Source organism: Antechinus flavipes, chromosome 3, assembly GCF_016432865.1.
Source record: "Antechinus flavipes isolate AdamAnt ecotype Samford, QLD, Australia chromosome 3, AdamAnt_v2, whole genome shotgun sequence".
NCBI lineage: Eukaryota > Metazoa > Chordata > Mammalia > Dasyuromorphia > Dasyuridae > Antechinus > Antechinus flavipes.
Window position 1 is genome coordinate 204,696,034 of NC_067400.1, and position 14,365 is coordinate 204,710,398.

At 34.7% G+C, this 14,365-nt stretch overlaps 1 protein-coding gene across 3 annotated transcripts in view; it reads left to right on the forward strand.

The window, feature by feature from the left end:
* The window catches only part of PIR (pirin), a 92,623-nt gene that overhangs the window by 39,824 nt on the left and 38,434 nt on the right, over positions 1-14,365 (forward strand). For all 3 annotated transcript variants that reach the window (XM_051984473.1, XM_051984472.1, XM_051984471.1), the window contains exon 5: positions 531-737. In XM_051984473.1, coding sequence (XP_051840433.1) covers positions 531-737 — 207 coding nt within the window. The remainder of the gene's footprint in view (positions 1-530; positions 738-14,365) is intronic.

Here is a 14,365-nt window from a genome sequence, read left to right on the forward strand (position 1 = left end):
TCTCCTAAATTGAGGTCCAACACTCTTTGCACTAAACTGTGGATGAGGTCATAAAAAATGGTTGAGGAGCTGGAAAAGACTTTAGGAGGATATCATTGTTTTTTACAAATATTTGAAGCACAATCAGGTGAAAGACAGAAAGATCAAATTTATTTTGTTTTGTCACAGAAGGTAGAACCAATGTTCAAGTAGAAGGTGGATGAATATCTATCAAGGATGTATATAGAATCTTGGTGTTATGGGGGAGGCTAGATTAGATGACTTCCTAAAATCCCTTTCAGTCCAAGAATCTATAGGTTAATGATTCTGTCACTTATATAATTCAATTCTTTGTGATTTTTGTCAATGTTATAGATAAGAAGTTTTTCTCACTAAAGCAAAAGAAATGATTTAATATTTTAAAAATGGATTAAAAACCCTTAAAAAATTTTTTTCATTGAATGATCAAGCACTGTTCTTGATGTTTGGGATATTTGGATTTTGGGTTAACATTTCTTCTCTCATTGTTTCTTCTGAAATTTTATTTATAGTGGATGACTGCTGGTCGTGGGATCCTGCATGCAGAAATGCCTTGCTCTGAGGAACCTGTTCATGGTCTACAACTCTGGGTCAATTTGAAGAGCTCAGAAAAGATGATAGAGCCTCAATATCAAGGACTGAAAAGTAAAGACATCCCCAAACCCAGTAAGAATGGTGTGACAATATCTGTTATCTCAGGAGAAGCCCTGGGAGTCAAGGTAATTTTTGTGTGCTTAGAGGGTTTTATAAATTTTAGATTTTCAAGGTTATATCTGCCTATACATTTTAATCATATGAAAATTAGTCTAATTCAGTAATGTCAAACTCAAATAGAAATTGATCTTTAGAGACTGCATGTTGACTTAGAAAACCACAAATTAACATAATCTAGGTTGCATTAATATTTTTATTTTACTAACCATTTCTTAATTACACTTTAATTAGGTTCAGTCACTCTTGGGATTTTGATGCCAATTCTGGTCTAATTCCTATTATTATATTAATACTTTGAATATGAGTGGCTTTATAAACCAGGGTTAATTGGAGTTTTCTAATATGCAGAATTGTTAATGTACCAATATGTACCTTGACCACAAGTTCATAGTTAATATTTAAATTTTTTTAAAAGCCTTAGAATATGACTTGGAATCCATATGGATTTAGTTAATTTTCTAGATTTGTGTTCTTATATAGTGGAAATTATTAATTAATTATAAGCATAGTATGATGATTATCAAAGAAAGATTAAATTATATTCGACTTTGTAAAGAAGGAAAATGAACCTATATATTTGGGGAAGCTGTTTCGCAGAAAGAGAGCATAGATGAGTCAGAAAATCCAATTAACCTGAGTGCTCTGTTGCCAAGCAGTCAGATAGACAGATAGATAAACAGACAACTAAAGCATAAATTGATGTGCCAGAGGTAAGAGCTGAGAATACAAATAAAAGTAAGCAAGACAGTCTCTGATCTCAAGAATGTTACATTCTAATAGGGAAGGGTGAGAAAGAAGAGACCACCCACACAAATTTATAACAAGAAATATTTTGGGAGCATAAGCCAGGGCAAGAAAAGACTGATGTTGGGACCTTCAGGGGTTGAACACAAGTTTCTGGTGATATAGAAAATGTCCAAAAGTAGACAATTTGGATTATTTTTTTTCTAATTTTCTAATGCTTTTTAAAGCATTTTAAAATATATTATCTATAACTTTTTTCTGATAGTATTTCTATCAGTAGCCTGCAACTTTTTTGTGTGTGTGATGAGGGAGGAATCAATGTGCTCAGTTTACAGTCATACTTTGAGAGAGGACAATGGGATGAAAGGAGTATTGATAGGTTATGAGAGCAAAGATTAAGGTTAGGGAGGATTTATGGCAATGAGGGTAGGTCACTGCCTGGCTGTGAGATACTGATCTTGTTATACCACACAACCATGATAATGACACAGATTAAAGAATATTGGCTTCATGGAGCTTTGCCAATATTTAAAGGTATATTTCATTTTTTCTATGATAATGTGCCCTATAAAGGGGCACAGGAGTAGCAAACTGGTAGCCCCAAATTCACTGTTAACTATTTAAGATGTCAAGAGTTAGGTGGTTGGGATGCCCTTATCCCCTATTTGCTTTTCCTCCACATTTTCCCTGAAATATGATTTGCCCATTCTATGATATACAAATCTTTTTTGTATCAATTGCCACATTTAAATGAGATCAAATAAGATGATATTTGTAAAACATTTAGCACAGTGCCTGGAATAGAATAAGTTCTTAATAAATGCTCATTACTTTTCCCTACTCTTGTCCTGGGAAATAAAAACATTCTTTAATTCAATGAAAGATGCTGCAGAAAAATAGCTAGCCTAAACCACTACTATGTATATGGTGCCCTAAACTTTCTAGTTTTTTTTCTTTCTGGGATCTATTGTTTTAATATAGAACAATTGCCTTTTTCAGCAGTGTCCTCTCTGAAAAGAGAAAGGGAAGTCCATTTAAGACCAAGAGTTCCCAACTCTAATACCATCAGGATGAAATTAGTTATTAATTAAAAATGCAAATTCATTCAACTTTATTTGTAAATAGAGCTAGTGATGATGTATCTTTATGACTTCCCATTTACTTTAGTTGGAATGTGTGTGTGTGTGTGTGTGTGTGTGTGTGTGTGTGTATGTGTGTGTACATGCCCCATATATACCTAGACTTGTTCCATTTATAATCAGGATTACAGGTGACATTCTGAAGAATTCCAAGACCAGAAACAAAACAGCTGTATGGTTTTGCAAACCAAACCAAGTATTGTAAGTCAGAAACATATTTTAGCTTTGTGTAGATCACTTACTTCCTTAAAAATGGATTTTCAGGTAATTCCATGAATGAGCAATGGGTCTGGAATCAGGAATGCTTGAGTTCAGTTCTGGCCTTAGTGTCAACCTGTTTCACCCTGAATAAGTTACTCTGTTTGCCTCAATTTACTTCATCTGTAAAATAAAAATAATAATAATACCTAACACCCATAGTTACTGAGAGGCTCAAATGACATAATAATTGAAAATGATTAACATAATGCCAGCACTAGTGAATAGTTAATAACTGATTATTGACTGAATGATTGACCAGTCATTCTGAGTTGAGGATTACTTAGAAAACTGAAGTGAGTTGCCCACAGAATATAGTTAATATGTGTCAGAAGCAGTACTTGAATTCAGGTCTTATTGGTTTCAAGGCCAGATCTCTATCTACTCTATCCATGTCATTTTGCCTCCTGTGCTTTCATATGGCTATGAATAATGAAACCCTATGATCTCAGAATAGTCAAATGGAAAAGGAAATTGGAAAGTTAAAAAGTATTTTGTTATGTGTAGATTGCAACATATTACTAATGATGACTTGAATAAAAAGCATCATAAAAGGCTATCTGACTAGAAAAGAAGATGGCCTAGTAACACAATCAAAATAAAGAATAGGACAGACCAAACATTGCACTGGTATTCACAAAATACTAAAACATTGACAGGAAGACCTAGTTTGTTGGGGAGATCTTTATAAAGAATTTATGAAATGATATGGATAAAAATCACATAGGATGAGAAAGCATAATGAGTTATGATCTCCACAGATAGAGTACCAATCTTGATAGAGTCATGGATCCATAGAAGTATATGTACATATAAATAAATTATAATACTTCATCTATGAACAAAGATAAATCTGATAGATCTTTGTGACAAGTTTTTTCTGTGCTGAAAATTTCATTTGTAAGATTAATAAGAACAAGTACTGTTTCCCAATTTATAAATGCTTAAAGGATATGGATAAGCAGTTTTCAGATCAAAATGATCAATAGCCATATTAAAAATGCTCAAAAACAATTCTGAAGTACTACCTCACTCCCATTTTAGAGTAAAATGACAACTGTTAGAGGAACTCTGGGGGAATAATTGCATTACTGAACAATTGATGGAACTGAGAATTAGTCTAACCATTTTGGAAATGTCATCTCAAAGCTATTAAGCTATGCATTCTTATGATCCAATGATCCTGCTACTAGTCTATACCCCCAAAGTAGTCAAAGAAAGAGGAAGAAATCTATGTGTACAAAAATATATATAGTAGCTCTTTTTGTGGTGGCAAAGACTTGGAAACTGAGGGATGTCCTTCAGTTGTAGAACGATTGAACAAGTTATGGCATATGAATGTGATGGAATAGTGTTGTGCAATAAGAAATGAGGAAGAATGATTCTAGAAAATTTGGGAAGACTTGTATAATTGATACAAAGTGAAATGAATAGAACAAAGAGAACAATTTTAAAAAGAACAATATTTCAAATGTAATCAAGTTTGAAAGACTTCATAACTCTGATCAATACAGTGAACAACCACAAGTCTAAAAGACTCATGATAAAACATGCTATCCACCTAATATAGATAGAAAACTGATGGACCAATGCAGATTAAAGCACCTTTCTTTTTTTCTTAATTTCCTTCCTTCCTTCTTTCCTTCTTTCCTTCCTTCCTTCCTTCCTTCTTCCTTCCTTCCTTCCTTCCTTCCTTCCTTCCTTCCTTTTTTCCTTCCTCCCTCCTTCCCACCATCTCTCCCTTCCTCCCTCTTCTTTTCTTCCTTTATTTCTTTCAACATGACTAATGCAAAAATTTGTTTTTATTCACTTTACATATTTGTTGTGGGCTTTATTTTTCTTGTCTTCTCAATGGAAGAGAGAGATTTTGGAAATGAAAATAAAATAGAATAAAAACTGATGACATTAAAACCTGAAATACTACTGCTATTGAAGAAATAAAGATGAGAATCCCATAGGAAGGGGCATATGATAGGTATCACCAAAATGCAACATATAATGAATAAGGAACTCTGAAGAATAACAGGAGTAAAGGCCATCACCAAAGAATGGCTAAACAGAAAGAGAAGATGGACCAGTTCCCATGGCTAGAATAAGGGATGCCAGGTAGATAGTAACTTTGTTATTTTAGTACTCTTGGCTTATTGGGAGAATAGGAGATAAGTCTAATATTTTTGTTGAGATGACGTCATGTGGTAAATTTTGAGGAGGACATGGATGAGAGTTACACTAGGATGGGATAGATTGATTGGAATCTGTAACCCTGGAGGAAACTCCTGAATTGATGATGAACTCACTATTATTGACTGATTTTACTTGGGGAAATGATTTGATAGCCATAATACTGATGGCCGGAAAACTTCTGCTAAAGCCTTTTTTCAACTTTAAGTGGGTGATCAAATTTTTTAGAGTTAATGCATTTACTACCTCTAGCCAGGAGCATCAGGTGCCTCAGAGGATAGAGCACTAAGCTAGGAACCAGGAAAACTCATATTCCTGAATTCAAATCTGTCTTCAGATACTCACTAGCTATATGACACTGGGCAAATCATTTAATCCTGTTTGCCTCAGTTTCCTAATCTGTAAAATGGGCTGCCAAAGGAAATAGCAAACCACTCCACAGAGTCAGACATGACTGAAATGTTTGAAGAACAACAAAGGCAGAAAAAGTCATGGAATTTATGAAATTCAGAGAGATCATCCCAGTACTGTGAATAGCTTGTTGATTCATTAACATATTGGTAGATTTCTGTGGATTTTTTCCTTTTATTTTCAGAGTGGGGGATGAGAAGGGAAATGTATAGAGTCACATAGCTAGTAAGTGTCTGGGCAGAATTTGAACATGCAGGACCATACTACCTAGTTGCCCCTTCCATGGTTTCTTTTACAGAAGTCATTATTGACATTGTCTCCAAATCTGCATTTATAAATGGCCTTTACTATGGATTCTGAAACTTAATATTGAGAATTATCCTTTATAATTAATAATAATAATAATAATAGTCATGTGCTCTTTCTATTGAAACAAATCCTACCCCTGCTATCCCTAGTAGATTGTCTTCATGATTTGCAACAACTGAAAAAAATCAATCTGATGGCCAACCTTTAACAATAGAGTTTTTCAATCTGTATCCATGAATTTTAAAAAATACATTTTATATCTTCAACATGCTGGTTTTCTTTGTAAGGCCATATATTTTGTTTTAGGCACTTAGAAACATGAGTCTTGGATTTCACCAGATTGCAAGAGGTGTCCATGACAATGGAAAGAGTAAGAATCCCTGCCCTGGTGACAAGCTCCTCTGAACTTAATGAAGTTGATCTTTAGATAACATTTAAAGCTTGTCAACAACCAACAGAGCTTGCACTTTACCAAAATAGTCTTTGAGAACCCAGCTTTACCCTTATGGCACCAGAAGTCCTAGCATTTTCCTTTACTGTTACTGGACTAAACGGCCATGCTTAAATTTTCTAATTTTGGTTGCCATCTAGGAAACTTATGGGGAAATACATTTTGTTAAACACATAAAATAGGATACTAACAATGTCCCTGCTACTTTTAGTCTAACAAATGTTATAAATTTATAACTCTTTTAGGGAAACTACATCTAAAGGTTAAGTGTAATAAAATAATACAGCAATTACAAAGGAGAGCTTTGCACCCTAAGTATGACAAATTTGAGAGATATCATTATCATCTGGAAGGAATTGGAGAAGACCTCATAGATATTGAAGGAATTACAATAGAAAGATAAAGGAGGGGAAGGAGCAAAAGCATGAATGGATATGGAAGAGAACTGGAAGAAAATTAGAGAGTAGTCTAATTTGGCTGTATATAAGAGTACACGAATGGGAATAGTATGAGATAAGACTGGACAAGTAGGTTGGACACAAATTGTGGAAGGCCCTAAATTCCAAAATAAGGAACTTATACCTTGTATAAGCAAAGAAAAACCAGGGACAATTTCTCAGTGGTAATATGAGCAAGATAGTAGTACATTAGGAAGATTACATACAGCTAGAGAACTGTAAAGCAGAATGGAAAAAGGTACAAGAGGCAGAAAAACCAGATAGGAGATTCTTAGGATAATATGTGAGAAGTGAAAAGAATTAATCTGGGGTTGAGAGGAGGGGATCAACTCAATAAGCATTTATTAAGCTCTTACTGTGCTAAGCACTAGGGAAAGAAATACAAGCAAAAAGAAGGACAGTCCCTGTCCTCAAAGAGCTTATATTCCAATGGGAGAAAATAGCACATGAAAGGAAAGGGGAAGGATACTTACATGAATGGACATGATAGAGAATATTCAGAGAATCTAGGGATAGAGCAAAGAGCATTCTGTGGCAAGTTTTCTTTTTTTTGTTTGCTTGTTTTGTTGGGTTGTTTTTGTCCTTCATTCTCAAAGAGGACCATGACATTAGGGATGAAGTGAGGGAGGGTTGTGCAAGGTCACCTGTCTCACTTTTCCCTTCAAAGCCATCTGGGTCCAGTGGCAATGGCATGGAATATAATGAAGTGCATTTTGGAGAGGAATGACTATATGACCAGTCCAGTCTGAGTGTCTTCCTTACAGAAGAGATTCGAGGAGGAATCAGCCAATCAGAGAAAGAGGCCATAGGAGCAAAGGATATTTCCAGTGTGAAAAATCTAGGAATGGTGTGATTTTCTAGAATAAAGAAATTTCTGTGGCAAGGTAAGAAAGACTGGAGAAGAGTCAGGAATAGAATCCAAAGTGGGATCAATGCAAGAAATGTGATAGAAGAGCACTTAGGTAATACAAAAGAGTCAGAAAGACCTGAGTTAAATCTAGCTGTAGATACTTACTGGCTATGTGACCCTGGGCAAGTCACTTAACCCCAATTGCCTCAAAAGAAGAAGAAGAAGAAGAAGAAGAAGAAGAAGAAGAAGAAGAAGAAGAAGAAGAAGAAGAAGAAGAAGAAGAAGAAGAAGAAGAAGAAGAAGAAGAAGAAGAAGGAAAAAGGGAAGAAAGGGTTCTAATAATTTGATGGAATAAGGCAACTTATACAATGGAACTAAATTCTAAAAGAAAAAAAGGAACAAAGAAAAGAAGAAAGAGAAATATGGTAGAGGTAGAATTGATAGGGACTTGGAAACTGTTTTCATATGAGAGAGAAAAAGAGAAAAAAACTATCAAAGATCACTTTAAGATGATGAATCTGGATCCCTGTGCCATGGACAGACTTTGGGGAGGTCAGGGATGAGAGTTGCACAGGATGGAATCTGGCAGTGGGTGGGATCTATCACTGGGAAACTCCTAAATCAAGGAAATCACAGAGCCATTTGATTATCTAAGTATCTTATAGCTAATCAGGGGACCTTAGAATTAGAATTAGAATTCCATCCTAATCTTCGTGACCAGAAACCTTTTTCAAAATTCTTTTTAGAATCACTCAGAGGCTGGTAATATAAACAACAGAAATGTAGACATAAAGGGACAAATTTTAATGATCTCAGATGGGACATATTTAGCTCGAAGAGTCAATAAAACATCTATATGGAAATAGCTACCAAACATTTGGGAAATTAGAACTGGTTATCTGGGGAATGGTTGGGTCTTGATAATTTGATGGGTTATTTGCTTATTAAGACAACTCCTCTTATAACATTTCTCTTTTTGTAAAAAATTCTAAAATTTTATAACATGGAGTTTTACCCACTGGACATTAATCCTCTTCTCTCCTCATTATAGTTATGAATCTGGTTGTTATATGAATATGAAATTCAGGAAGGGTATGAATCTCCACAGGTGATATCATTCCTTTCCAATGAACTTGTTAGGAATAATTTCTTAAATTAAAGGGGAAGGGCAGAAGAGGGGAGTAAGCATTTGTTAAATATCTCTTATGTGCTAAGCACCATGCTAAGGACTTTATAAATCACATTTGAGCTGCTCAATAATTTTGTGAAGTGCTATTATCCCTCCCATTTTACAATTGAGGAAACTGAGGCAAGCAAACCTTATCCATGGTTTCATGACCAATAAATGTCGTAGGCCAGATTTTAATTAAAGTCTTTTTGGATCTAAATATATTAAGAAAAGCACAGATATTAGTGGCACATATGCCCAGTTATTTTCCTCTGTAAGTTCATGGCTTTATCTTGAATAAGAATGGGAAGTATAACTCCTGATAGTAGTGAGTATGAGTGTTGGTAGAGTTCTGACATGAGACTTAGGATGCAGCAGACACCAGCTGTTGTTGCAAACAAGTCAATGTGAAACAATGCTTGCATTACGGAAATGTTTCTTGTCTTTAGAAGCTCTATTTTTGTTATTTCTTAGAGGAAAGCAATGGTTTCTGAAGTGATTGAATGTTCCCATCTGAAATGGGGGATTATCAAGTCTTTGAAGTCTATGATTTTACCCTTCATCTTTCTTCTCAGTAGGCACCTTTGTGGATAGCAGACTATCTCATCTCTGAGGAGCCTAAAATATTTTAATCATTGAGTGCCAATTTTTTGTTTCCTTCTGATAGTATTCTTTCTCTTTTCCATTTTATTAGACAAGTTAACAAACTTATTAGTTAACAAATAAGTTAATGCTTTTTTTTCTTTTACTGCTCCCAAATATGGTATGGATAGTATGGCAAGGTGTTTTTGAAGAAAAGAGGTGAGGCTTGCCATTCTAGCACTTTCACCTAGAAAGTTTACCCTATTTCAAAGGAGTTTCCATTAAATTCCATCTTTGAAGAGAACTTTGAAGAGTTAAGAGTCTGAGAGAATGAATGAAATTAATTCAGGCTTTGAGAGTCTGATACTCTCTTTTACAACATTTTAGTAAAACCTTTTATAGTTTTAAGTCATCTCTCACACTGGTTCATTTTTTTTTTTTTTTTTTTTGTTTAGGTGCACTTAGCACTATGAAACAATTGCATCTGGCATAGGAAATCCTTTATGAAATGAGCATCATACCTCTATCTTCTTGCTGATAAAATACACCATGAGCAAAAAAATATCATATAAATGTTTCTTCAAATTCTTCAAAAATATTGAATTTGGTTAATTGTAATCTGATAGGTCAGAGGATAGCATGCTGGGAATGGAAAAAGGGAGACCTAAGTTTAAATCTGTCCTCAGACACTTGCTATGGAACTCTGAACAAATCACTAACCCTGTTTGTCTCTGTTTCCTCATTTGTAAAATGAGCAGGAGAAGGAAATAGCAAATCATTCCATTATCTTTGCCAAGAAAAACTCAAATGGGGTCACAAAGAGATGGAAATGATTGAACAACAATAATAGATTTGGATGTACATGTCTTTTATAAAGCCCTGTTCTGATTATAAAGAAATTAGGGTGAAGAAATGTGCTAGTCCTCGTGGGATGCTGGATGTTACATAGCAGTGTAATGTGTTCCTTTCCCCAGCCCCTAAATAACTATCTTGATCTGAATTTCACACAAGGCAAGCTGATCCTCTGGACACTGACCAACATGGACACTGAAAGTGAGATGATAATCACTGTCAATTTGCAGACCAGAATTTGTAAAACATTTCTTAATTAGAAGTGTTTTAAAAATGTGCCCATGTGGACATGACTCACTTTTTCAGTCTTATTTATTTTAACTAGGAGCATGAAAGGGAAGCTAATATGATAACTTCAAACAGCCTATTTCAGAACTACACTATTCCTGGAATGCCTAGTTGACACTTCATTTAGAAGTAGGAATTTTCAAATAAACAGTCATGCAAGACCTAAGGAGCCAGGTTGTATAAAAAGTTGATTTTGCCTAAGATCAGATTCACTGATCTCAGGAATGACATTCTCCTTCTACAAAAAAGAGAGTGTGCCAGATGTTTTTATGCCTTCAAGATGTAACCACTGACCTGTTCACCTAGGAAGCATATTCCTGCAACACCAGACAGGGTTCCTTTTCCAGAATTATGTGGAGACTGTATCTTGTAGGTATGCCCATAAGGCAAAAGTCACATCCTGTATCACTGAGGTTCTTGGCCCTGGTCATAAGTAAAAGCATAATCATCATAATATATAAAGCAAATATCACTCTTGGTTAAGACATGATAGATTATTGGAATAGCAGTTGGTTCTCCTACATTATACAAATTGTCTCTTTTTGTATACCTGTGTATATGTGTATGTGTGTGTTTGTTTATAGATAGATCAAACTTATGATTTATTTGGTGTAAGAGAGTTCCTAGTGAAGAACTTCCTCCACCAGAATATTTTAACTACACCTACCATTGTGATTTGTATACATGCACACACACATATACATAGATACATACACATACATACATATACACATATATATATATACACACGACAGGCATTTAAAAGGAGACACATTTTTATATACATATATATGCATAAGTATGTGTAAGTGCTTGTGTGTGTGTATTACTCATCAATTCTTGCTATGGAGGGTAGTAGAGATGAAAAACACTTCCCTTCCCTCCCACACATCCCTCTGGAAGAGTGGATGGAATTGATTTTCCCTCACCTCACTTGTCTCTGTCCACTGGGGTTTCTCAGCATGTATGACCTTCCCTTGAGATTTCTACCTTAACTCCCTTTTCCTTTTCTCTCCTGGGAGTGGAGTGTGAAAAACCCAAAAGTTCCTAGAGTAAATGTCTACTGGGAAATAAAGAAGCTCACTCATCAGACTTTTAGTCAAGGGCAAAATGTATAGTTCAGATGGTTTTCTTCCTCTAAAAATTAAAAATTTTGAAAATACAGATTATAGTAAATATCATAAAGATCTGAGCCCCCAGATTGACTTCCCAGTTAAGAGGATGCTCTCCCCACTATTTGAATCTAATACAGACAATTACTTTTTTCTCCCCTTTGTTACAACAAACATCTTTTCAACAGATAATAATTCTGAACATAAAAATTATCTTAGATTTATGTAGAATCATAATTAAAAGACAACCCAACAGAAAACAAATGTAAAAGATCAAAGAAATACTTAATGGTAACCAGTGCTAACTTCTTATAGTTATAAGAACAATAAAACAACTAAAGGAGATGCAAGAGAGAAGTCAATCATCACTGATCCTGTGCCTTCTCCAAATAGACATGGTTCTATGCTGGATCCTCTAAATAAGACAAGCAACAAATCAGAGAAAAACCTAGACCAAGACTCTAGCAGCTGTGAGACTGAGTCAAACTCCAGGAAAACATTTTCCATCTGTTCCTGCTGCAATGACCAATTTTTTCTCTTCTTCATTTATTGCCTTCAACTATTTCTCTCTCAATCTCTCTGAGAAGTATAAAAGCTGCTACCACAGTAGGAGAATCTCCTTTCAATTCTGACTCTGATAGCTTTTGGGAGCTGGGAGAGGGAGAAGAAATAAAACTTTCAGGGTCATTAACGACTTAGTCCCCCATATGAGGTAGCCACTTTAAGCTTTGACAAAATGGCTATTATGAACATGGACATACATATGTTTGCATGTATGTGTGTATATATATATGTATATATATACATATATATGAAATATACACATTTGTAGATGGATATGTAAATAGAGTTAGATGTTAGATAGATAGATAAATAGATAGATACATAAAATTGATGGATGATGTGCCTCTGGGAGAAGGACCCATTAATAACAGTAATAATAGTGATAATTATAATAACAGCTAATCTTCAAGTAGCTAGAGTTTGCTAAACACTTTTTATAAATAAACTCATTTGAGTCTCAAATCCAGTCTTTGAATTCAGACATTATTACTTTCAGTTCATAGTGAAAAGATTGATACTTAAGAATATAAATGATTTGTCCAAGGTGACACATTTAGATTGGATTAGAGCTTCTTGAAAGCAGGGGCTGTCTTGTGCCTCATTGCTTAGCACAGTGTAAGTAGCACATAGTAGGTACTTAATAAAGATATCTGATTGACTAATATGAACAGTTAATACATTTAAGAGGTTATTTAAACCTAAATTTCTCATGATTCTAAGATTCTTTAGTAATATTCTGAGAACTTGTCATTTTTCCTATTACAGTGTTTTAGCCACTTGCATGGATTTGTGTCTCTTCTGTCAGCTTCATTTGAAGCATTCCACCAGTAACATTTATTTTTATTTTCATATTTTTGGGTCCAGATTTTTATACTCAGCCATTACAGGGCAACAAAATCAGTCTTTTCTTATTTCCTCTCACCTTCTTTGCTTTCCTCTCAGCCTTCCTCTCACTAGGCATTTCTCACTATATCTGCCTGTGGAGAACTATTTGGATTTGGCTTAAGAATTTTCCCAAAGTTAGATACAAATTTGAGGCTGTTGGTTGTAGATGTGTGTGTGTGTGCACATACAAATATGTGACACACACACAATACATGTAGAGTTGTGTGTATATATACACACACACACACACGTGTGTTTATATACATACATATACATGTGCACACGTGTGTGTGTGTGTGTGTGTGTGTGTGTGTGACTAAATAGAAGATTTCAACTAGGATACCCTGTGAATATCATTCAGTGTTTTCCCTGGGTAGCACAGACAAAGCCAAGACTGAGAAATTGAGTGGGGATAGGGAATGAGTAGAAGTCAAATTCAGGATTTTGCTGCCCTTTGATATTAAAGTTGGCTATTGAAGACCAATGAAGTTGGAAATGGATTTTAGAAAAAAAATTCCAGGGAATAAAAATCAGAAAAAATAATTAAGAAAAATCACTCACAGTTTTAAGTTACTTTCATAGCACCATGCAATAGATAACATTTACTGATTAAGGTCTAAAGGGTTGGAATGATAATTAGGTGGTACAAATGGATTAACTGCTTTTATTCTTTTATCCTTGTCATAGTGGTCTGTTGCAGCCAAACTCCTTGATTTATTTATCTTGGTCCCTTTAGCCTTTTTCCTATCACTTTCTATCTTCAATCTCATAGCTTTTCTTTTCCTTGTGTTTTGTTTTGGCTTACATTCCTTTTCTAAGAACAGCATATCATAATGAATAAATGTCTTGCCCCTTTGTTCTTTTCCAAGGTCTAAGACACTAAGGATGCTGATTAAATTGCATGATGTTAATAATTTTAAGTGCCTAAGTATTCCTTATTCATGGGGAACCAAAGAAGAGACAGGCTAAATACTTTTTGGGGAAATCCTAGATAAAATTTTATAAACAATGGATGGTAACTTATCAGGGCTTTATTTGTTTTCTCAAAACTTAAAACAATGACATATCAGGATCATTAAAATAACTGTAATGATTTAGCTTAAAGAGAATATTAAGAGTAATATTATTTTATGGTTCTTCAATTGTTTCAGTCATGTTTAACTCTTCATGACTCCACTTGCGGGGCTTCCTTGGCAAAAATATTTGAGTGCTTTGCCATTTCCTTCTCCAGCTCATTTTAAGGAATTTTGTTGCTACTATTGTTCATCCTTCATTATCAAATAGAACCAGTGACATAATGAGGGTGATATCTTGACTTGTGGAAACTGAAGCAAGGAGGTTTAAGTGACTTGTCCAAGATCACATAGCTAGTAAATTTTGG